The 26557-nt window shown below is 36.3% G+C and overlaps 1 protein-coding gene across 5 annotated transcripts in view; it reads right to left on the bottom strand.

The window, feature by feature from the left end:
- Positions 1-26557, bottom strand: part of slo (calcium-activated potassium channel slo) — a 79986-nt gene that overhangs the window by 46415 nt on the left and 7014 nt on the right. For all 5 annotated transcript variants that reach the window (XM_066293989.1, XM_066293986.1, XM_066293987.1 and 2 more), the window contains exons 3-8: positions 20277-20462; positions 5160-5221; positions 1798-1894; positions 1476-1587; positions 1253-1404; positions 619-786 (exon numbers count right to left, since the gene is read on the bottom strand). In XM_066293989.1, the coding sequence (XP_066150086.1) occupies positions 619-786; positions 1253-1404; positions 1476-1587; positions 1798-1894; positions 5160-5221; positions 20277-20462 (777 nt within the window). The remainder of the gene's footprint in view (positions 1-618; positions 787-1252; positions 1405-1475; positions 1588-1797; positions 1895-5159; positions 5222-20276; positions 20463-26557) is intronic.

Here is a 26557-nt window from a genome sequence, read left to right as displayed (position 1 = left end):
TGTTTATTTTAACTACTTTGGTCTGCAGTTCATAATCAGTCTACAAAACTCAAAAAGTATTGTAAAATATGTTATATAATACCATCGTTGCCTGTGTCAAAATGGTGGCAATTACGTAACATGACACCAAAGCTCATAACAACACCCTAATGCGAAGCTTTAAAGCACAGAGCAGGTACAGAAAGAACTCAAAGAGGCATGCTCAGACACCGATTTTAAAGAATATAATGCAATCTCTATCGACTTAATTACCTTTGCGAACAGACACATCTATCCAGCGACTGCTATTATATTCCTTCAAAAGTTGTTTTTGGGTTTGGAAGGGGGAACATGACTGGATGAAATTATTGTCTGAGTGATGAAAAGGAAGTGGGAAGATATTATTTGGTATTTATTTTGTTGAATGCCAATGTACTCGAAAACCGTAAAAATATCGTCTAAGAAATTCCGTTAAATGTCTTTGGAATTTCTAGTGAGGCAATATTCGAAATATCAAGCAAAAGTTTTGAAAGAAGAAAACTGTAAGCACAGGGCGACATCACAGCTCTCCTTTGAAGTAGATTAAAAAAATAGCCAAAATGAAAGATAAAATCGACACATCTAAGCGACAATACTTACCAAGCCGACCAAGAGGAAAAACACCAAAAACGTCCGCCCTAGGACGGTGTGACAAAACACGTCACCATATCCAACAGTGGACATCGTCACGATCAGAAAGTACACGCAGGTCCAGTAAGGCAGTTGGTGGGGATTCTTAAAATCCAACGGGTCTCCGGAATTTTCGAGCTAACACATTCGGAAAGAAAGAAATCCAATGAGGAAAAGTACTCGCACGTTTATCTGGATGATAATCCTCATGGAAACCAGGAGACTGACCGATGGTCAGCCCTCGCTGTGCCGTTTCCACGAAGGTATCTCCTTAGGAAGACCAGTAATAATAACAGTTTACTGGTCTCAATTTACAACAGTCTTTTTAGAAAGTTGCATGGCAAGGCATCCAGGGTCATCCAAACGCTCCGGCAGCCGGCGATTCACCGGTGCAAACATCTATCCAGCTTTCGCCTAACTAGTCATCAAGAATATTTGAATCTACCGCCGGTTCGCCTTGAATGAATTGAGATGTGATATTTCGTCGCCATCAAAGACTTCGTTCGGAGTTCTCGGTGGGTATCCGGACCATTATGATCCAGACATTACAAAACTATGTTCTGTAGGCAATGTTTAATTGTAAAATATTACCAAGCAGACTTACCAAATGTATGATTCCTGCAGCAGTAAGCCATACAGATATAAATATAGAGACTAGCTGAGCAAGACGAATGGAACTGGAAGTCTTTAAAATGTTGAGGTACTGTAAAATATCCGGTACAGTCATGAGACGCAATGCTCGAAGAAATCGGAGACCTGCCGAATATGTTGAATAAATATTGCGACATGAATAAATTTCTTGTTTCATTTAGTGTCTCGAAACTTACCAATCCAAGTTCGGTCAAGATATATTGAGACAAAGGACGGGGGTATCGTGAAATAATCTACGAACGAGTACATTTCTAGCATGAACCATAATTTATCACTAGCAGCTATAAACTGAAACAAAGAAATAAGAGCTACAATGACCGTTTATTTGCCAATTTGTGGATTTTCAGATTTTGCCACATCACCAACAAGTGCCTCTCATGTATGCACATCAGTTATATTATTGCAACATGTTTGCTCACACACTTCTGCCTCTATTCCAATTCAATTCGCGTCAACATTATGGAGCACTTGACTAGAAATTCTGCACCTCATACTTACTCGTATAAAATAATAGACCATAAAAAATATGTTGAAGGCAAGATCAATCTGTTGAGTAATGTTTTTACTCCACTCCTGGCAATGCTCAACACCCTCACTGGAAAGAAAGACATGTTGATTAGTCAAGTCTCCTGGCAAATCTAAAAACACATAATCCATACAATTGCTATAGTATGCGTTAGCATAATGAGGCAGACATATTACTTGTTTTGTCAAATCCATGCTTAACGTACAAGGGACTATGAATATTAACATAATTAGGCATGAAATTGACCGAGATGAGTGTGCGTGGTGTTTTTCATGTTTTGATAATAATAACAAAATTACTTTTGCACGTTACGTGCACCAAATAAGCCGAATTGAGGGGATTGAGTAAATGCCGAAGATAGAAACAGGACATTTTGAATTTTAAATGTGTCCTAATATGTGGTAGTGTGTTAAGTATGCAGTCAAATTACAGAGTGAAGATTTTTCGGGTTACACAGGGTGGCTCAAAATAATCTGACAAAGAACAGCGGCAGATTCCTGCTATCGAGATATTAAGGTCTAGGGCAATTGCTGCATTCCGAAAGCTAATGTTAACAAAGATACAGCTAGCTAAAGTCGAAATTTTATTTTTGATTTTGTTTCGTATCTTCTTGTTTTTTACTTATGGTACTGAAATTTGGTACACGGGAGTTTTCGAACGTGAAAAAAGCTAGTGCTGTCAGTTTTATTGTATCTAATAAGAGATGTCTCTTGAGACATTCCTAGCCAGCTAAAAGGGCTCTAATTTTTTTCTATGCACCCCCAGTAGTTCTATTAAAAAAACATTCAGTATAATATTTTAGGCATAAAAGGTGCTATCTGTTAGTAGCCTCAAAACATGAACATTTTTGGGATGTTTGAAATATTTATACCGGGCTTTATTCTTTCGCAAATCGGTTTTTATCTTTCTGCGCCTGCACGGATTATCCATTTGAAAAACTTATCATGGAGGTCATAGTACTCAAGACCGCCCATCATTCCGCAATTTTTTTAATCTTCGAATTAATCATCTAAACTAGTTAAAAGTATAATCTAAAATTCTAATAAACCTTAAAAACTATCTAATTCTTTAATCTTTTAATCTCCTAAAAAATAGTTTTGGCTCAAAACGTCTCCAAATTTCGAAAATTCAAATGTCCCGCCTTACCCATCGAGGCCACGATTGGTCAGAGTCAAGGTCGGAATTAAAGAAACACAGAGTCGCCAACGGCGTAAGCGTAAAAACCCCATGTAAAAAGAATTTTCTCTTTTTTTTTAATTTAAACTATTATTTAAATGCAACAAGGAAAAGGCGAAAGCAAAAAAAATTTAAACAAAAAACATTAATATTGTTTACGAAACCATTTACAGTAGCTATTCGAAGAGACCAATCGTGGCCTCGAACGGTAACGCGGAACATTAAAAATTTTGAAATTTGGAGGCATTTTGAGGCAAAATGGACTAATTAGACCATTGAAAAAATTGCGGAATGAAGGCCGGTCTTGAGTAACATAATCTCCATGTAAAAGTTTTTCAGTTGGATAATCTGTGAAGGCGCAAAAAATAAAAACCGATTTCCCATGTTAATCTTCTACGTCCAGGATTCGCCTGGACACTCGGTATAATGTACAATACATGTAACACGGAAAAATTTTAATTCCAACCAATATTAAAGAAAACACTGATAGCGCCTTTGACGACCTACTGCTCTGTCCCTGACAAATCGGTATTCAGTTCAAAAATGGCACTAATGGAAACAAAACAAACTCCTACTTCGTGTGACTTCGTCAGCTCTCGGCTCTATTCGAAAATAGATACATGCGAACATTCAAGAAGCATTAAACTAGCAATTATCTCGAAAATGGTAAAAGTTTGAGGCTACTAGCAGGCATACCATTTTTTATTTAGAAAATTAAACAGGATAATATTTTTTATTGATAGAGCTGCTGTAACTGCGGAGAACAAAATTAGAGCCCTTTTAACGAGCCAGGACTGTTTCAAATGGCGCTCTCTATTAGATAAAATAAAATCGACAGCACTAGCTTGTTGCCCACATCCGGGAACCCCCGGACACCAAATTTCAGTATCATAACTCAAAATACTGGGGAAGATATGAAATAAAATCAAAATTATAATAAAAACTTTAAAACACCATATCTTTGTTAATATTAAGTTTGGAAATACAACAACGGCGCTAGATCTTAATATTTTGATGACAGGAATCTGCCCCGTTGCTCTTTGCCCCATCATTTTTGGGACACCAAGTATTTGCAACATTGTGTTATTTAGTGAATTTCGTAAAATTTTTCATTCGAAGATACACGATGGATGCTACACAGTTTTCCTGGCGATTCTTAAGAGTCTACAACGGATACTAAAATAATTTCTGATTCAATGAAGAAATCTAAAAACCTCTCTAATCCCAATTGACTTGATCTAACATACTTAAGAGTAGAAATGCTCAACCAATTTTTCAAAAGTGTTTTCTAGCGATTCTTATAGGTTTTTCAACCATTTTAGACTAGAATTCTGGATTTAATAAGGAGACGTGGAAACCTTATTAAGCTTCAATTCACCTGACATAAATTTTAATTACGTGAAAATTTTTAGTTCGTTTTTAAACGCTCGATTTCTAACAGTCTATACAACGTATTACAATTCTTGATTTAGTGAGGAAATTAGTGAGGATTTAGTGAGGATTTAGTGAGGAAATAATTTATTGAAAGTTCACGGCATATTATGGAGTAAACATTTTGTGTATAGCTTTTGTATGTGTTCCCAGATTGCTCGCGTTCTACACTGCCCATTAAATTTAGGAAAAATTAATCAAAAAATTTTCTTTTATACAGTGGAAACAAATTTTAAGCTGATGCCTAAGACCTAAGTTGTTAAGATATCAACACAGCCGTATCTAAGATAATTGTTATTATATGAGTAGCTTTATAAGATAAGCACACAACATTAAAGCACAATTAGAACGACATTAGTGCCTCGGACTGAAACAACATCAACGGTAAAAACATAAAAATTAGTTGAAAAATGTGGTTAATTCAAGATCGTCCCATTGTGTGATCGAATACTTATCTGCACTTCCGATAATTAGTAACAAAAAATATTTACCCAGCATGGTAACTAAAAAATAAAAAAAATTATTTACAAAACTTCTCTCAAATAATGTATGTTAGCACATCTAATACACGTCAAAATAGCGCAACGCTACTATGTAGGTATTTATAGGGAATTATAATGTGATAATGAAAATTCATTTAAATCACTGATAAATCTAAGACACGAGAATGTAGAGCCAAAAGTAGAGCTAAATAGCATTAGTAAACTGAGAATGTGGATATACTTACTAAGACGCATCTATGAAGTAGATCACAAGTGAGGCGATACTTAGGATAAACACCAGCACAACCTGAAACGAAAAAAGTATGATCAATAAATTAAACTTTATTTGTCGACATATCTAAACAAACTATTTACCAATAGCAAGGCTTTAATTTCGCAACACTTCCTATAAGACGCCATTAAAGACCTTAGGGAAACTGTTTACTCGCACTTTTCCGCCCTAATTACACTGCGTGGTGAGTTAATTAAGACGTGCCGTGTTTGGGGCAATAAACTCGTTGATTGATTTTCCTTAGGGAGTAAATATATGCTTTACAATAATTACATCGAATCCTCAAGCAAACGGTTAATATTACTCGTTCAAGTTTAATTTAAATTGGCAACTTTCCCACCGACACTTAGAACTTGTAAAAATTCTTGACGGCTATAAATTTGAATAGATTTAAGTATTAATAACATCTTCATGCTAATTATCAGATAAGAGATAATTACGTGTGTTATAGATTTCTATCTACGGTGGATTGCTTCGTTTCGAAGCTATCTGTAGCTGTGTGCTGTGAAACTGGGGCCTCAGAGTCACCAATCAATATCCATTGGAAATGTTAATTAGCTGACAAATTAACCAGGAACGAGACACGTGTTTCCATCAAGACTGGTACACCTATTTATGTCGGCTCTATCGCTTTCTAGCGACAGGTCAAGGCAATTTCTAGACCATTATCCACATAATACAGTTTAAATTAAGCATTTCACTTGTATGTTAACTGAATCCACGAAACTTTAATAGAGATTTGAATGCTGGTCGTCCGTAGAGATGTTTTAAATTGAATATTTCACGAGTTCGAGACACTTGATTGAAAGAAGAGCTCTCATAGCTTCCACTCAAGTCATCTGATTTGATTCTATTTGACTTTGCAATTCCTAAAAATTACCTCTACGAGAAGAAAATGTGTTTTACGTTACGTAATAATCTACTCGTGACAGTAAATAAATTAAGGAAACATCGTTACTTCACAAGTGAGCGAGGCACAAACTTTCCGTAATTACTGCTCTGCCTCTTTTTGTTCTATTCTCAAATTTTTGTAACTCACACAGCCCCTGTATGCCGCTTTCATATAAGGGTGAATAAGTGTCTGTTAGGGGCCTGTTTTTTCTCCTATACATTTTTCACTGGGGCTATCTATAACCCGACCTAACCGGCATTCCAACAGCAATTATGTACTAAGCTATATTGCTGCCATATATCATTATACAAAGAGTACATTATGACTGTTTCTCAACTCCCTTATGACTGCGGATCTGAACTTCAGTTAATGGTGAAATTCAGTGAAACTTAGTTGAGTTTCAAATAAGTTTCACTTGGTAATTTTTACTTGAAATTCAGTGAAGGAATACTAAAAAATAAATAAAAAAAGAAAATTTTCAACTTAACTGAGTAACAGTAGTGGCTGTTTTGGTCTGGAGGGCCTTTGCTCTTTTAGGTGTTTCTCCAATGCGTACCCTTTGGAAGTTTTTAATATAGTGATTGGGGAAAAGCTATGATTATCTAAATTAAATTTTTAGTCTTCTTTTTTGACAAACGGTATTTCTTAATGTTATAAGAAGAAGCGAGATAACTGTCGTTACTATGACTTGATCTTTATTTATTACCACAGAAGTCAGCTTTTATATAGGTTCGAACGGCTTAATCCGAGAGGACTACTTATCCAGTTTATCCATGAAAAGGCCCAAATTGTTCCTGCAAGATGGCTCTCCTTCACATGACGAAAGATCCGTAATATAATTTCTTTCGCTATCAATCTTGCTAACCGATAGAGGAATATTAAGAGGAAAATACAACGAAAGTTCTCGCAAGGGGCACTTCTGATAAACGACGATCTCTCTTAAATGGCCAAAAACCGATCTTAGTTCTATATTTTAACACATAAACCGCGTTTCCATATACGGGTGCTCCTCTAAATACCCGCGGGCAGCATGCTTTGTACCCAAGACTCAGAAAATATCTCCCATAAAAGACCCCAAAGCTCCAATAACCGAGCGAATTGGATTTTAACGTACATTTTTAAGTTCGGTAATCAGCGATTCTCCTTGAATTTTTTGGGGATTTACCGTTTATTTCTGCGACGAGTTCCTTGTCGTCCTTTTGGTCCATTTTCGCTAAAGAATCGGGCGCTTTCGTTTAATGAAAATGTCACAGAAAAAAGAAATAACACTAAAAGAAAAGATGTAATCAACAAAGCAAAATTATCAACTCCTGCTGTAGCATCGTGATTTCACATAGGAGAAAATAGAGAGGACGTCTGACGCTCGTGACAGTCTGGTGTAAATGAACCCAAACCTGAGCCTAACCTGAACTAACTTAAACATCCAAAAAAGAGCTTTTTCGGAGCTAAAGGCTTGAACGTCGACAAGGCATGTTTACACTGGTTTATAAATGCTAGAAATCCGAGGATTCTTATATCAGGTGGACTTGGACAAGAAAAGGCTAAAGAAATTGCAGAAAATTTTCGCTACAAAAATTTTGGTGCATTTGATGAATAGCTCAAAGTGACATAAAAAAATATTAGTTGTAAACGCATATCCGATAAGGCAACTGATGCAAATCAAAAGACGATTGATTGATACTAATGCAAAGATATTTACAATGATAAGACGTTGACCTTAAAATCTGAAAATTGTTCAGAGGGAAAAATTGGCGAGAAAAAGACTATTTTATTTTGTGCAGGCATGACTGGAAAATTGGCTCGCCTTGAGCACTGAAAAACATAAATATTAAAGATTTTTCCGCCATGTGGAAGTGAAATAAAAAAGCGTGGAAGACTCGGGAAATAATGGGTGAATGGCCGATCGAGCTGGATGGAAAAATGAGCATTTAACATAAAAAAATTCTGGTGCATTTAGACAACGCTGAAATACATCCTCGAAAATTAAATCTAAGCACTGTTTTTTTTTGCCTCTCAATATGACCTGTGTTTGTCAGTCACTGAATCAAGGTGTCATTCAAAATTTCAAGTTCCATTATCGGAATCAGATTTTAAAACGTACTTTATCACACATGGATTGAGCTAAATCACCATCTGAAAATAAAAATAAAAATAATATTTTGCAGGCAATGTGCTTTATAACAACGGCATGGCAAAAGGTCAATCTAGCGTTAATTGAAAACTGTTTCAGAGAAGCAGATGCGAGACTTTCCCTCTTTTGACTCCCAAGACGACTCGTCGTTATCTGTCCTTGTGACAACGACGAGAGCTGCTAAAGAGTCGAGAGTCATCAATGACTATAATTTAAGAAAGTTCATAAAAATCAATCAAAACGCCTGGACGGAAGATAATGATTTCGAAGAACAGACTGCGCATTCAGTCAACATAATGAAAACAATGAGGCAGATGATAAAACAGAGAACGCCCAAAAAGAGGAAAACAAAATAAAGTGCTATAAGAAGCTTTGAATTTCATTAGAGAACTAGAAAGTTTTCAAACATCAAAGAGTCGGGAATGTCATTATAAGAAATACCGTACAGAAGAACTGCAAAAGAGGCATAATCAGTCGAGTGCATACAATGAAATCGTTCAATAATTACAAGAAATTAGTATTGCACTCGAAGGGAATCATTTCAAGATAAAAAGCAGTTTATCCGAAAACATGCTATTATACAAATAAAATTATCGAAACAAATTCTAGAATTAAAAAAAATGACAACAAAAGATGTAAAGGCTTCTGAAAGTTAAATGTAAGGAAAATTAAAATAATTTAAAAAAATAATGTTTTTTTCTTTTATTTAATAATCAGTATTGTCTCCTCTAGTGCCAATAAAAGAAGGAATTCGATGAGGCATGCTCTCCATTAAATTATCAACTACTTCTTAGGGAACATTTCTCAGTTCTTCTAAAACTGCTTTTATTCATTGGTCCACATGGCCAGGGTTATTTTGACGTTTTCTAATAATTCTTTTAACCTCATCCCAGAAGCGACCAATTGGACTAAAGTCCGGTGGACGGGAAGACCAATCTGAATCCATGACATCTCCCACTTCTATAACATTTCTACTACCGCTGCTGATATGTCGAGGAGGTGCATGGTCGTGCATGAATAAAAATAATCACCGAAAGCACCTCTCCAGAGCGTTGCTACGGGTTGCAGCTCTAAATCCACACACTTTGACCCTGTTAGTGTTTGTCTAATGACAATTAAAGGAGTTTGTCCACGAACCATAATGCCATCCCAAAACATTTCAGTTCCTCCTTTGTATTTGGAAATAAATAGCCTCTCTCCCACGACCCCTTAAAACACGAACTCGCCAGTCGTTTGATTGTAGGCCAATTTTAGTTTCATCTGAAAACAAGACATTTCACCAGGTTTCATTGTCCAGTTTTGGTGCTCCACCCGCCAATTTTAACGGTCAACTTCATTTTGCACTATTAGGACTGGCACCCTCAACTATTTGTTGAAAGCCTCCACCTCAAATCTTTTCCTTATAATTTCCTGTATGCACCTGTAGCTTGCAAATGTTGCCTTTGAAGCCCGAGATGGGATGTTACGGGATTTCTTCGCGCTATTTGAACTAAAAAGCGGTTTTGACCTTCTATGGTGACTTTCCTATGACTTCTCGTAGGTCAATATTTTTGGGTTCCCAACTCCAGAAGTCTTGAACAAGTTTTTGTAACGACCCCTTCTGTAACCCCCGCGGTTTGTGCAAATTGCCTTTGTGACATGCCCCCTTTCGAAAGAGCAATAATTCTCCCCCTCTGCACGTCTGATAACCCCACATAAGGTATTTTTAATAAAATTTGAGGAAAAAAACTTATTCACTTCATCAAGACTACATCGGAACATGAACATCGACGGTATAGGAACGAATTTGATCATGTATTTTTATGAATTCAACGGTTTCAATAGTAAACGCATTCGATTTTTATTCGCTTGTTTTGTTTTTGCAAGATATAAAATTTTTTCCGTAAATACTGGGTGATCCCATAAAAGTTCGTTCGTGCGTATTTTAGGGTTTTTTCATGGTGCTCCTAAATAACTTTCGTTTTTTTTTAATATTTGATCATTTCCTCAAGTTTTTGTGTTTACATGCCCATATTGCATACACAGTGACTTCCTGAAATATTCGGATACTTACACTTACAATGCTCTTTAATGCATAGTAATAATAAACATAAACAATTAAGAGATGGGACTTTGATATATGTTTGGTATTCGTTTTTACTCACTAACGATGCAAAAATATATTTATTATTAACTAACAATATCAAAAAATCAAAAAAGTATGAAGAACAATACATTTTTGGTATCACAAAAATTTTCAAACAGGTTAACAAACAATAAATAAGTGAGGAAGAAATATTAACATTTTGTGTACCCTCTTTAATTGTTTATAACGACTTGAAGCCGCTTAGGCATTCACAAAACAATTTTTTAATTAAATTAAGGTCAATTTTGCGCCGCTTCTCCATTAAAACTCTTTTTAGCTCATTTTTATTTGTTATTAAATGTTGTCTTACTAACAAATGCAACTGTTACCACGCAATCTCAGTCGGATTAAGATCCGGAGATTGAGACGAAGTGTTAAGAACTTTTAAATCGTTGTAGAGCATCCATTCTTTAATAATCACCGCATTGTGTTTGGGATCATTATCTTGATGATACCCAAAACTCCCTTGAATTCCCATATCCGTAGCACATTTTAACAAATTGCTTTTTAAGATGTTTAAATAAATCATTTTGTCCATTGTTCCATCAATGAACACTAATTCCCCAACTCCTTTGGCCGAACTGCAGCCCCAGTCCATTACTGTTCCGCCACCGTGTTTCACAGTAGGACGTAAATTGCTTGTTTTCGGTTCTTCGTTGGGTCTCCTCCATATCGTTAGCCGGCTGTCGGATTCAAGTATGTTGAATTTTGGGTCATCGGCAAAAATTACATCCTTCCAATAGTTTTCCCGTGTTAAAATCATCTCCGATGCAAATTCTTTTCTAAAGTTCCTATTTTTGATATTAAGTCATGTTTTCTTTCTGGCTATCTAGCCATTGAAACAATTTGCTCTTATGCATCTTCGTATAGTTTCTGGAGATGCTTTTTTACCAGTTTGACTTTCCAGAGGTACTTTCAGTTTAAGGGCACCAATTCTGGGATTTTCTTTAATAGTCTGCATGATGTATCGCTCTTCTCGAGGGTTTATTAGTTCAGGACGGCCAGTTTGTTTGATGGAAACTATTCTGTCTTCAACTTTTCACCGGTGAATAATGTCCGCCACTGTGCTCTTGCTCAAATTAATTTTTTTGCCTATTTTTATGCAGGATGGGTCCTTCTCCAAGTTGAAAATCGCCAATTGCCGCAAGTCTAACGTGATATTTGCCTTGTTTTTAACCTTACCCCTTTTGCCCCTCAAAAATGCATACGAGTATTAGGGGCGAGTTTCATGGAACACTGTTAGAATATTAGATCTAACACAAGACACGTTCTTATGGGAAAATTGCGATTTACTAAAAATGTTGGAACATTTGTGAGACCCCAAAAATGACCCGTTTGTTAATATATTTCAGTTTTTCTATATTTTGATACTAAATTATAAATATATTTTTGCATTGTTAGTAAGCAAAAACCAATACTAATCCTGATTGTTTATTTTTATTTTTACTATACACAAAAGATGATCGTGAGTGTAAGTGTCCGAATATTTTAGGGAGTCATTGGACACACGCATTGTACACATCATGCTATCAGTAGGAAGAACTGATTCCTATTTAATGAGGTGTTCTCGTAAGCGTGCACCTCTCGTGGGCGGCCAGAAAAGCTCGACCCGTTACTGCCTGTGGGCCCTTGTAGGAGCTTTCACCGTGTACCTGAAATAGCTTGCGCTTTTCCTCAATTTAGCAATTCAGAACTTTTTGCTATTCCCATGTTTAAAAGTAAATATTCACCTAACACCTGAATTATTACAAGACTTGCGACAATCGCTCATAAAAGAATAGAATTGCATTAGAGCGATGGTACCACAAGCTACACTGACTTTCAAAAAAACCGCAACACCAAGAAGAACGCACTGTATGTATTTGAAATTTTGGTATGATTTTGGACTTGTAAAGAGAAAAAAATGATAAAAATTTCAAGTTTGTATTATAATGCAACATGAAGTTTTTCTTTACTTTTTATCTGTGACGATCGTTCTTTTTGCTAATTTTTTTACAGGCGAATAGCGGTAAAGGTATTATTGTTAGTACCATATTGAATGTGTGGTAGTGCAAAATGTCTCGTATACGCCAAAATGCAGTTAACTCCTTTTGAAAGGGGAAGAATTGTTGGTATGCATGAGGCAGGTTTACCTTTCCGCGAAATTGCACGTAGATTGGATCGAAACGCACCAACAGTGCTAAGAGCTTGGAGAGATTGGTCTAACGAAGGGTCAGTAAATCGTCATCGTGGTAGTGGTCGTCCAAGAATGACGACCCAACGCGAAGACCGGCGACTTCGTCGTTCAGCGACAGGCGCCCCGTTTGAAACAATCCCGTCTCTTGGTGCTAACTGGGTAGCCACCCTTAATCGAAGGGTCTCCCTTGGTACGATGTATCGCAGAACTCGAAGTCTTGGACTAAATTCATATCGTCCTATACATCGGCTTCCATTATCACGAAACCACAGGGTGGCCCGACTGGAGTGGTGTCGTCTGAGAGTGCAATGGGTGGATGAGTGGAGAAGAATCGTGTTCAGTGATGAGAGCCGATTTTGTTTATGGCGATCTGATGGCAGCAGAAGGCGCAGAGGAGAGCGATTAAATTTGGACTTCCTGGAAAGGCATCATTCTGGTGTAACACCAGGTGTCGTGGTTTGGGGTGCCATCCAGTATGGTAGTCGGTCTCCTCTTGTTTTCATTTATGATAGATTAAATGCTCAGAGGTACATTAATAATAGTGTCTTAGAACCGGTTCTTGTACCATACATGCACGACCATCCTGGAAGCACATTTCAACAGGATAATGCGCGACCACATGTAGCCAACGATACTTTGAGATATTTGGAAGCTGAATATTTGGATACTTTGCCTTGGCCAGCTCGGTCTCCAGATTTGTCCCCAATACAGCATGTATGGGATATAATGGGTCGGAGACTTCAACGTTTAGCTCGCCCTCCGGAGACCATAGATGAACTCCGCGAGCAGGTGCAGATTGCCTCCTCCTCACCCCCCTCTCCCCGAAGTAATGCCTAGCGGCGGTTCCAGGGAGATCCAGGGTGAAGAGAGGAGGGTTTTAGTGGGTAGGCGTCCCATTCAGGGACGAATCCCACATAACCCGGTCGCTCGAACATCGGACCGGGTACCTTTTGAAGGTTTCCCTCCTCTATAAAAAAAAAAAGGTGCAGATTGCCTGGGATACGATACCACAGGAAGATATTGACAATTTAATTTTAAGCATGCCACGTCGCTTACAGGAATGTATTAATTTAAAAGGAGATACCACCCATTATTAAATTATTATAAATTTTTTTCATTTATTCACAATAATTTTCTTTGGATATTTTGATCGTTTTTATCTATTACCCGACCCAAGGTAATGCCAGAATTTCAAACGTGTACGATGTGTTCTTCTTGGTGTTGCGGTTTTTTTGGAAGTCAGTGCATAAGGAAACGTTTTAGGCAATGTCTGAAGTCTGGAGGTCGGTGACGGATATTTTTAACCTCGACTGAGGTCTTTCACTGAAATTTCCTTAAAACTACAACAGCAAATTTCTAACGACCGTCTTCTCCTCTTTTGAAGTCTTCTGCAATGAATGTGTTTAATTACACGCATCAGACTGAAAAAAATGCAACCAAACATGTTATTTACGCTGTTTGGTGTGTACTTTAGCTAAATATAGCGAAATTATAATTAGATACGTCCGATGTATGTATATAAATACACACACTTTCAAAAGTTAACCCATATCTACTTAGCAAACTATTCAACGGGCGATCCTACTTTGGAACCTAATAAAACTAAGTAACTAAGTAGTCTCTCAAAAATGTTTATTTTCATTCATTCCCGTATTGTAGATTTAACGATTAACGTTCAAACGATTTAGAGTGCATGCAATTAGCGTATCAATTGATATGAGATGCAGTAATCATTTGCGTTAAATTCGAAGTGTTGAGTAAATGGTACTTGGCACGAAAATCTAAACCTGTGAAAAATCCTAGTCGGGTTCGCAGGTGTTCGTATTCAGGGTCATCCCTTGAAACATCTACCACAAACAACTCGTAGATCATTAGGCAAATCTCAAGCTTACTTTATACTAGAAATTCAAAGATGAAAATTAATTACCGCGATAAGAATCGATCGCAGTTTGGTTCGGAGTGTCGAATACTCAGAAATCCAGTAAATCTCGATTCTGATGGGACTCTGATGTAGCGCGAAAATATGGGGGAATAAAATCATCAGCACTCGATGTTGGAACCTATACCACGAAAAACAAATGGTCGGGGCATTTCAGCAGGTATTAGAGCGTTGTTATAAAGGCATTAATCATCCTTTTGTTGTGGATCGGATGTAACAGGGTGCGAAACTCGAGGAAATTCTTTCGTGCACTCGAAAATCTAATTGCCTCACTGACCGATCCGCAAACGATACAGAACGCTAAGCGGTCCTGCATGAAATATTAATTTTCGCGAGAAAAATTGATTGTAGGGCCATTTTCAGGGAAAATTGCCGTGTGGAACTTTCAATGTGACCCAGATTCGTTGTCCTAAAGGGAAACGGAAAATCGTTTAGTGCTGAGCGATTACATCAGCAAGTAAGCGTACTGATAGTGCTATGAAATCGCCAGACAATGAAAATATATGGGAGTGAAACATAGTATAGCCATTATTTTACCTCAAAGTGAGCACGTAGCTATTTACGTCTTCGTGTGACCGTCGGCATCGCGAGATGAGCAAGTAGGTTTACGATTTGGCATAAACACTACTTCTCTATTATCAACGTAGTGCAAGTTGAATAACCCACCAAATTTACAAAATTCCTTAGTATGGGAAAATTCCGACAAATCACTGCACAATAAATAAACAATGTGTTGGAAAATCGAAAGCACATACAGGAAGAATCATAAGAATCGCTGCGCAAGTCTCATTCTGCCATAAAATCATTATTCACAGTTAAACAGATCAGAAAATTATATACAACTGGGTTAAACATTAACATAAAATTTTATTGCAACCGCGGCAAGATGTAGACGTGGTTTTGTTGTACATCTTTGTAATTATTGCTGTTGTGGGGCACAAATCGTAAATACTTAAGCGTCGATGGAAAAACCAAATTAGGAGCTCTTGAGTTTTATTTACACGGCAACCTCGTACGTGACAATGTCCTCTTTGGGACTGTAGTGGTGACAACACAATTGCGAGAAAAAGGACAAATACGATTACAAACAAATATCACAAATCCCGATCTGCGAAAATTCCTCTTCACCCCCCTCTGTGCAAGGCAGAAAGAGCGAAAATACTGTTAACTGTTGGGTTGTTCGATAATGATGGCTTAATTTATACATATCGAGTAATAGTGATTTCGTCGCTTATATTATTATATGCCATTTTAAAAGTTATGTTTTAAACTTTTTTCGATCGAAAATCGAACGTGATTAGCGAACAAGAAGTTGTTTAAAATATAAGTTGAAGATGGACAATCCAAGTGAGCATTATCGACACACTTTATCATTTTACTTTCGAAAGGGCAAAAATGCAGTACAAGCTCAGAAGAAATTGTGTGAAGTTCATGGTGAGAACTGCCTTGCTGAACGCCAGCGCCAGCGTTGGTTTTCTCGCTTTCGTTCTGGAAATTTTAATGTCCAAGATGCACCACACGCTGGACGTCGAATCACCATTGATAACGATGAAATAAAGGCCTTAATCGAAGTTTATCGACGTATGACGACTCGAGAGATAGCAGAAAAGTTGAACATATCAAATTCAACCGTTTCTCTGCATTTAAAAAGCTTGGGTACGTTAGCGAATTGGACGTTTGGGTTCCTCACGAATTGAAGGAAATTCACCCCACCCAACACATTAACATATACGATTCTTTGCTGAATCGTAACCAAAACGACCCACTTCTAAAAAGAGTCATAACGGGTGATGAGAAATGAATTGTCTACGGTAACGTAGTCCGAAAACGATCATGGACCAAACAAGATAAACCTGCGCAATCGACGTCCAAAGCCAATATTCATTAAAAGAAGATTTTGCCATCTGTGTGGTGGGACTACAAGGGTATTCTTTGTGTTGAACTGCTTCCGAGAAACCAAACTATTGATTCGAATGTTTACTGTCGTCAGCTATCGAAATTGGACGAAGAAATCAAAAGAAAACGTCCTGAACTCGCCAATCGCAAAGGGACACTGTTCCATCATGATAACGCTAGACCCCATACGTCTTTAATAACGCGTCAAAAATTACTGGAACTAAATTGGGAGCTGATACCTCATCCACCATATAGACCCGACTTGGCGCCATCAGATTATTATTTGTTTCGTTCTCTTCAGAATCATTTGAATGGTAAAAATTTCCATTCTAATCAAGCCGTTAAAAATGAGTTAAATCAATTTTTCACTTTTAAAAATCAAGGCTTTTTCGAACGCGGAGTTTTCCAACTTGTCGAAAGATGGCAAAAGATCATCCACCAAGATGGCCACTACATCATTGATTAATATTTATTATTAATATAAGTATATTCGCTTTGAAAAAACATAAAAAATACGACATTAATTATCGAACAACCCAATATATGTTGATAATAGCGCTATTTCCTCCAAAGGTTTTGCGGATGACTCGTGATTTTCTTTAAAAGTTTTAATGGTGGCGATTTGTTAGAGCATCTAACTCTAGAAGAAGAAAATCGCATCTGTTTCTTCTAACCGGAGGAAGACAGGCTCTTTGCAGCCAATAAGTAAAAGAAGAGAGCTTTTTTAAACATTGAACGACAGTTGTTCCGGGCGTTTGGGGCCGCGGGACTAGCCTATTAGATCTCCCGATCTTACCCCCTTGGAGTTTTATTTGGAGGGTAAAACGCACGGACAAGTTTACATCACACCAGTAAATGCTAAAGACGAAAAAAAATTACGCGATGAAAATGAAATAAATTGATGCCAAAACAAAAATCGGACAATTTCATCAAAACTATTATTTTGAGGTGCTGCTGTGAAGAAGGGGAGCTACGAATCACCCGTTTAAGTATTGGTTTGCGTGGCGAAGGTCAGCGAAACAGGAAGATCTCACCAAGCACGAAAAAAATTTGCCTGGCAACAGACAAACATCGAAAAACAGCCTGACAACAGGAAATTTCAAAATAAAGTTAATTTGAGTTATTCGGGAAAGCTTGACAAAAATGTCCCTAGGACAGTGTAAAACAACAGTGTCGCCCTAAAATGTGAAAACTTATTATTTCTTAAATTATGTGACAACAACGCTATTATTTTAAATCGCTCTGTATTAAAACTCATATGTTATGGATCAATAAACAATTTCTTGAAAATATTCATTCGACGTTAGCTACTTAGATTTTTTTAGAGATAAGGTCTAAATTTGGTCGATTAAAAGTACGGAAACTAAAAGCAATATTGATTGTGCTTTATTTTACTTTGACGTGAATAGATCTGTTCGTGATGGATATCTTCAAGTAGGCGATAAAAAATATTTTCATCGGACTTAAAAATAAAATAATGGAGCTTCACAAGGCGGAAGTTTCTCAAATCGCCATAAGTCGAAATTTAACGATTTCAAAAGGGAGTGTTCCAAAAATAATTCTAAAATACAGTCAAAGAGACACAACGGCAACTGCCTTAAAGTCGGGAAAACCTAAAGTGTCGAGGAAAAGAGCAAAAAAAAATGATAGAACGAATTTCATAGGCAAATCTACTGAAATCGCCAAATATATCACCGACATGGGCATTTTGGTATCATCACGAATTCTCAAACGACATCCAAATGCTCAACGATTATTTGAAAATGTTGCAGTGCAAAAGTCTTCAATTTCAAAAAAGAATCAAAGGGCGGGATTTCAATCTGCAAGTGAACGTCTATCCTGGTCACCGACCAAATGGAATACCGTCTTTTTAGGGATGGAAGTAGGTTCCAGCTATTTGGAAGTGATTGAAAAATGATGTCAGGACATCAAAAGATAAAAAATATTATTAGAAATATCACTAATTTACTATAAAACATCTAGGGGGCAGCGTGACGGTTAGGGGCTGCTTTTCTAGTTCCGGTCCTCGGCCGTTAATTCAAATTAAGGATAATAGAAATATTATGGATAGTTCTGTCTATCGAGACGTGTTAAAAAATAATGTGTTGTTTATGCTGAAGAAGAAACGCCATTACGATGGACTTTTCAGCAAGATAATGGCCTTAAGGACAAATCGCATCTAGTTATAAATTGGTTAAATGAAATTAATGTTCCTCTAATGAATTGGCCGGCCCAGTCACCAGATATAAATCCCATGGAGAATTTCTGGGAGCATCTAGACCGGCAAGTTTATCAAAACAAGATTATCAGCGTTAATGCGCTATTCAAATTTACTAAATGAAGAATGGAAAAAGATTTCTATTAAATATTGTGCGTTTCTGGTGGACTCTATGCCACGACAATGTGCTGCAGGCATTAGGGCAAAGAGTTGTGCTGCAAAGTACTGACAGTTTGAAGAAAGTTATTAAAAAAATAATGTACCTATTTAGGTTTCCATGCTTTTGACCAGCAGTTTTCCATTAAAGTGTAAGAAAGTCAATGTAGGTTGTTTTTTTTCCATTTCCATTACTTATTACTTTCTTTCGATGGTACAAAACTGTAGAATTTTGAAATCGATAAAGTTTCCGGACTTTTGGCAACCACTGTACGTCTAAGGCATTAACACGAAGCTTATTCTCCTTTTTGAACATAACAAAGCAGGATTTCACACCGTAATACAGTTATTTCTCTGTCCGCTGAGAGCAGATAACAGAAGTTGTTTAAAAATAACTAGTATGATTGTGTAATTTCGTTCAAAAGTTCTCAAAAAAAAACAGAGAATATCAGGCCAAGGTGTCCCTGTTTGAAACTTTTCAGAACTGGAATTATTTTCAGTTTTTTCCTAGATCCCCATCTAAATTCTGCGAAACGTTCGAGTGTAATCTGTGTATTTTCATTTTGACATGTACACTGAGAACCAGGAAATAGACGAATAATGTAATCTAAAATAGAGTAGCAACGGGATGTTTCATGGGCAAATGTCCATTGCGTTAAGATGCGCAACCTTTAGCATGCACATGGAAAAGGGAAAATAGTCAAAATACTCATAAAACCCATTTTCACACCTCATCCTGAAAAATCCTGTTCTCCGTGTCTGCCTGACATTGGCCAGGCAACGTAAACAATTTTTTTTTTTTGAGCAACTGGCTCTTAGAAAATATTCAGCACCCAATTATTGACCTGACAAACATTGCGCCATTCCACAGAGAAAAACCAGCGAATAAACTATTCATTCATTCACATTTTTAGAAGCGGACAAACCCAACAACATTCTGCGATCTGCTTGCAGAGCTTGAATTCCTGCAGCGTGCTAGACATTTTTGTCCGCCGTCGGGACAAGCAAAAATATGATTTTGAATTAAGATAAAAAGTTATACTAAAGGGGCATTTCATCTAGCGATCGATAACACTAACACCCTGGGAAATAACTGACACCACACATTACTGAATGTTATCAAAGACAATAAACAATTAGGGCGCACTTATTACCGCTAATGGATGGTTTTCAAGGTTTGGCTCTTTGATACACAATTCGAACTTCCGAGGTCTCTATCCATATAGGCCTAAAATCGATAATTGATTTTTTTTCTCAATAATTGAAGGACAGATAGGAGCTGTGAACAATATAGTAGTATAATAATAGATTTGTTGGATGATAACTTCAAGTTTATAGCTGTGCTATTGTTGCTAAGCGCCTTAAGCTCGGGCTTAAGCCAGAAGGGTAGAACGATCAAGGAATGCAATGCAGTGGATTTGTTGTTTGAAATTATTCTGGAATTATTTCATTCCAGCATAGTGGGTTCCTGTTAAATCCCGAAGGAAAAACACCGTGTCGGTTAAGGAGGTTTTAGGTAATGGAATGGCCAACTTACCAAAATTCGACCTGTAGTGGTCTGTCCAGAAATAAGTTCCCCTGCCCAGTCTTTTGCCTCTGTCATAAAAGTGCCTTCGAACTCTTGTTTTCCCTGTCTGGCCGCCTTTTGCTCCTTCTGCTTGGGGTCGTTGGGGCCATATTCGGCTTCTTTGCGACAGCACAGAAAGGCGAACAATCGCCATATCTAAACACAACAATGAGAACTTCAATGCAATAAATCAAAATGGGCGATTTCGATTCAAAAGTACTAACATTTTACAATTTCCCTCGTAACTGTGGCGATGGTAGGACATTATGTAAATTCTATGAATGGAAGTCGTTAATATTACTAGTATGATTACTATTGCAAAGAATAAAACTATGTTAATATCGAAATGGTTATGGAGGCTATATAATACGTTTATTGCTCTCTTGTCGTTAACAACAGCATTGGTACAGCGACGGTACAGTCGATTAATCGTAAAAATGCAAATTATCGACACATGGCTCTGGATCAAATTCCCTGGATGGAGCATGTACAAACATACATACGTAAAACTGCGTCGAAATTCAAAAACGTAAATCGCAATGTATCGTCCAGATGTGCAGAAGTTTTGAGGTTTTGGTGTTTCAGTAGGTATCCAATATTGTGATTGATTCAAGTGCTTACCTATCATTGGCATAAACAAGTTACATAGAATATTTCAAATTCCACCCTCATCACGAGGATCTCGAAAACTAGAGGAGATACGAAGAAATTTTAATGGAGGGGCAAAGGTGCGTAATTTAGGGGTCAACAAAATAGCATTTTCGAAATTTCAATTTTCCCAGTGCTTCCGAAGATATTCGAAAAAAAATGAAAATTTTGTTTTCATTTACTTTTAGCGTTATTTGACAAGGAAGTCCAAAACCACTGCACGTGTTCATCGCCACCCTTTCTCAGCTACACGATGACGTTTTCACACTCGCCATCCGACGTTTCGTCTGTCGGTCACCATCATCAACTTTAATTTTTCTTATGGGTGCCATATTGCATTTTTCGAGAGAAAAATAGTGCGTTTCATTCTGACTTCATTGATGTACAACTTTTCATAATTTGTTATTTTAAATGCCCAAATATTTAGATTTAAAAAAATGTTACCTTGGTTGGCCTCGTCTCCATCGAAGGATTATCTTTTTTATACGAAGTATTATGTGTATACAAAAGTATTTTGAGTTAAGTCCAGAAAGGCGACAGTCGCACTCAATATTACTTAAAATTTTCGACGAGCATTTAGCTCAATTTGAAGTTTTTCAAAAATATAGAACTGAATATTGAAGCAGGACGGAAGAACATGCTAGAACTAACCTGAACTAAATTTCATATTTAAAAAAGAGACATTTTCGTATTTTTTTAAATAAATGCGAAGCTTTCAGTGAACTTATCAAGTTTCACCAAATATGAATGTGCCACATACTAGCGTTTGGAAGGCATTTAAAGGAAATGGTTTCCAATGTTATAAAGCACACATTTCTTGTAAACCACATCCAGAAAATCTTCAGAGATGAATAGACTTTTACAATTGGTTCTCAAAAGTGGATGATTCTCTATACATTGTAAAAACCATCATTTGGATCTACGAATGTGCTTTTTCAAACTGTGATGTGTTCAATAGAAATAATGAACATATCTGGAGTGAAAGTAACCTTACACATTTTCGGGAAGGTAGACAAGTTAGCTTTCGTTCAAATCTATGGGCTGGAATTTGCAACGACAAAATATTCGGACCTTACTTTTTCAACACGACTTCAAATGGTAAAACATGTCTTCAGGTCTTGATAATCCAATTTAAAAAATATGTCGATGTGTTGCCCTTTGCCGATGACGATAGATACTGGTTTCATGACGGGACCCCTCCGCATAATACTAGAGCCTTTTGTGATTATTTAAATCAGAGATTCCCACATAGGTTGTTAGGAAATTCAGGGGCGATAAGGTGGCCGGCAATGTCCCTCGACCTTAAAATTCTGATACGTTTTTGTGGGGCACTTTGGAAAATCGACTATATGGGAAGCGAGAATATAACACAATTGAAGAGATTAGAGAGAAAATCATTACACGATTCAGACCAATTAGAAGAAGAGATATTATTGGAGCTGTCGTTAATTTAAATCGACGTGCTCGTTTATGTGCCCAGCAGGAAGGTCGTCAATTTAATTACTTGTTAAAATATTTAATAATAATGTAAATAAAATAATAAAAGCTCATACAAAAATTTTCAATAATATTGTGTGCGGGTGCGGCCTTTCCTGATATAACTCAAAATACATTTGACCTGTTTTCGTACTGTTGCTATCAAATTTGTAAGAAAGTCTTAACATATCTCGCATTTCTTCACTTGTGAAACTCATTTTCCCTGAAAATCTGCGCGCGCTGATCTCGTTTGACATGTAATGCGTATAGAAACGAAAATCTTTCTATAGATTTAAGGCCAACTAAGATAATATTTCTTTTTGTTTAAACATTTTGGGCATTTAAAACCGCAAGTTCTAAAAAGTTGAATATCAACGAGATCAGAAAGAAACGTATTAGTCTGCAGTCGAAAAATACGATACGGCACCCATAAGAAAAAATAAAGTTGCTGATGGTGGGCGACAGACGAAACGTCGGATGGCCAATCTGAAAACGTCATCGTATAGCTGAAAAAGTATGACAATGAAAATCTATTTGTGGTCTTGGAGTTCGTTGTCGAATAATGTTAAAAACAAATAAAAACGAAATCTCTGAGTTTTAGTTTTTTTCGGATATTTTCGAAAATACTCCGAAAATTCAAACTTTGAAAATACCATTTAGTCGAGCCTTAAATTACGCACCCATTTAAACTTCTTGGTATCTTCTCTAGTTTCCGAAATCCTAATGGTGCGGGTCGAATTTGAAATACCCTGTATGTAGGGGGAACAATTAACATACGAGGGGTTAATTTATTCACTTCGATCCTTTTTCTCTATAGATGCAGTTTTTCGAAATATTTAGTTAAATTTTGGTGGAGTTTTCTTTAAGGTTCATACTCTCGAATGGTAGAGAAAATGATACGAACAGACAATTTCAGGGTCGCAGGCTGTTTTTCCTTAATTCGAACTTTTTCGTGCTTTCACTGACCGATATCTTTGGATTAAATTAATAATATATTAAAAATTGAACAATTTCGTTGTTTTAAAGAACCTTTCTCGACTTTCGCTTATTTATAAAAAAAAACATTACTTGGGAATTAAAGACATAAAATGGGAGAAATCAAAGAGTTTTTTTACGATTATTGTATGATTTTTTGCAGACTGTTTAAGGTACGAAAAATAAGATTTCATTAAAAAATATACAGGGTGAGTCGGGAGGATCGTGCCAAACTTCAGGAGCGTGTTGTACATGAAAAATAAATGTAAAAAAACTCAAATATTGTTATCCGATTTTCGTTTGTTTACAAGTTATAGCGTAAATAAAATTAAAACATAAAATTTTAAAAATTTATAAATTTCATAAGAAATTCCATAAATTAACGTTTGGACATCATAGTAAATGTTCAAAAATATTGCCATTAACTTCTAAACGTTTTCGGCTTCATCTATGAAGAGCATTCGTTGCGCTCCTGATTGTTTCATGTCTTTCTTTAATGGCAGCTGCAGCATTTCTAATGCGTTGAATTAGTGCATCTTGAGTGTCCACTTTTACTCTGTACACTTCAGTTTTAAACCAACCCCACAAACAATAGTCTAGTGGTGTGAGGTCTGGAGACCTCGGAGGCCAACTAATAGGGCCACCACGACCAATCCAATGTCCAGGAAAGGTACGTTTATGGTAAGTAGAATCCTAGTTAAAAAATGTTATTTACGCTATAACTTGTAAACAAACGAAAATCGGATAACAACATTTGAGTTTTTTTACATTTATTTTTCATGTACAACACGCTCCTGAAGTTTGGCACGATCCTTCCGACTCACCCTGTATTTGTTTTGGGGTATGAACCGACGGACAACATCAGCAGTTTGTCAAAAGAAGAAGTTGTTGCTTGAGAAAGCCCCATTGATTTGTAATTATGACTGATTTGATATCATTTAAAGGAAAGGCAGGAAGCGGTAAGAGCAGAAAGTAATGTTACACTAGCCAGCAACAAAGTGCGATATGGACGTTTCTGCACTTGGTAAGTACAATGTTTTCCTACAAGTGGTTGTGTGTTTCCTTTATGATGTCTTCTAAGTTGAATTATGTATTAGCGTGCAGAGAAGTAATATATTCGTGCGTAACAAACATCTTTGACACTGATGCATGCCACTTTTCGTGCGGTAGTTCTTTCTACTAACATGCTTAACTAATATTCCTACACGCATTTGCATGTGGAAACTAGTATTTTCCCGCACTAGTGCTCTATTTTCTATAGGCGTAAAGTTTGCTCTCTTTTTTGTATTTATTACATTTATCAGGTTCTGTTATCTTCTTCACTCGAGTTTAGATGAGTAAACTATTCAGAACATGCGCTAGTTCTAATTTTTACATGGAAATAATAGCGGCCTTTTTATCCATTTGGAGTTTTTGTAGTCGTTTAAAAAAATGTTTGCCTTCATTTCTCTCTTGCCAAGAAGGTCATTCAAGCGGTCGTGCTAATGGTCGAATTTATCGGCATAAATCTCAATAATTACGAATAAATTTATTTTCTTCTCGTTTCGCTCGTATTTTCTCGACATTACCGTACGTGTGTCAGCGATACTGTCGTTACCGCTGACAACACGTTCTCACTTTGAAAAATAAATTTGAAAAAATAAATACAAAAGTATGAATGAACAAATGAGTTATAAAAATATCGTGCAGCACGAAAGAGGGTGTAATTTGCAAGTGCAGGGGCACTCACAACTAACAAAAGAAAATTTACGGGCTGATTCTGGAATTCATAATAATTATTTTCTGTTATTAAACTTATTGTCAAATCTTAATAATTTAAAAGTTATGAATTGTTGATGTCATGAGCAGTAGTCCCAGCTGTTGGCTATACCAGCGGAGAGTACAAGTAAGTTGCTTTACTATTTAATAAAGTGCTAAATTGGCACTTTGGTAAGGCAATTTAGTTCTCCTCACACTTACTGTAAAATGGCAAACTATAAATACAGCTTTGATTGCAAAAAAAGAGTTTTTAATTTTAAAAAGGTTTATAATAAATTTATTAATTAAAAAAATGCTTCTTTTCTACCACAGAATCTACCCTCAAACTAGCCTCCGTTAGCTACAAAGCGCCATATACAGGGTTACCCACCCAACCCATTCGTCAAAAGTTTGCTAAGATCTAAAAGTGATACGAAATTGAAAATTGAGCGTTAACTTATGTTCGACGTGTACTTTTTTATATTTTTAACTTCCCGTCACTTGCGGCAAAATCGGAAATTGTCGTCAACTTGCTTATTCCAAATAGGATCCACGGTATATTATTTTACTTTTAAATTTTACATAATATTTGTATATAATATTTACGAAAACATTTGCTGCATAATAGTCTATACTTAGCCCTTACCGTTTTTGAGATATTTGACCTTGAATTAAAAAAGCACCTTCTTATAGACCAATTTTAAAATTGCATATCTTCGCAAATGTTAAAAACATAATCTTCATAGTTTGCAGAATGCCTAAATAGAGTCTTAAGTTTACAGTTTGTTATATACAGGGTGGTCATTTAGTGCGGTCTCGGAAGATTACGGCGAAATAATTTAATATTTTGAATTTCTTTTTTTTTGCGTTATATAGAACTCGATTTTGGGTACATTCTAAAATTGTTTTCGTTTTATACAGGGTGTTCTAAATAAGTAAAAAATATCAAAGTTATGTTTTTTTAAATAGAACACCCCATATATTAATATCGTTTTAGATTTCTTGAGAAAAATAAATGTAAGTTTCATTAAGGTTTACTTGTCCTACATCTTAGGGATTTCGAAATAATTAAGTTTTTATAAAAAAATCATGCAATTTTTAAAACTTTGTTTTGAAGGAAGTTTAAATTGGAGTAAATCGGAGTTCATACCAAACCTTAGATATAAGACGTATTTTATGTCAGAATTATTAAAATAGAAATATCTCATACAGTGCGTCCAAAAAATAACATGAAAATTGCATTCTTTTTGAAAGGAAATAACTTGCTTAATTTAAATAGAACACCCCATATTTTATTACTCGAAATAAGAGATAAACATACGACTAATCAAAAATAAAATTTGCTACCTTTTCTTAAATATTATTTTTCGAAGAAAACCTGTACCTTTAGGTATAGGAAGGTGTACGATTTTTAA

The sequence above is a fragment of the Euwallacea fornicatus genome, chromosome 20, assembly GCF_040115645.1.
Source record: "Euwallacea fornicatus isolate EFF26 chromosome 20, ASM4011564v1, whole genome shotgun sequence".
Taxonomy (NCBI): Eukaryota; Metazoa; Arthropoda; class Insecta; order Coleoptera; family Curculionidae; genus Euwallacea; species Euwallacea fornicatus.
This window is presented reverse-complemented; position numbering and strand designations above follow the sequence as displayed.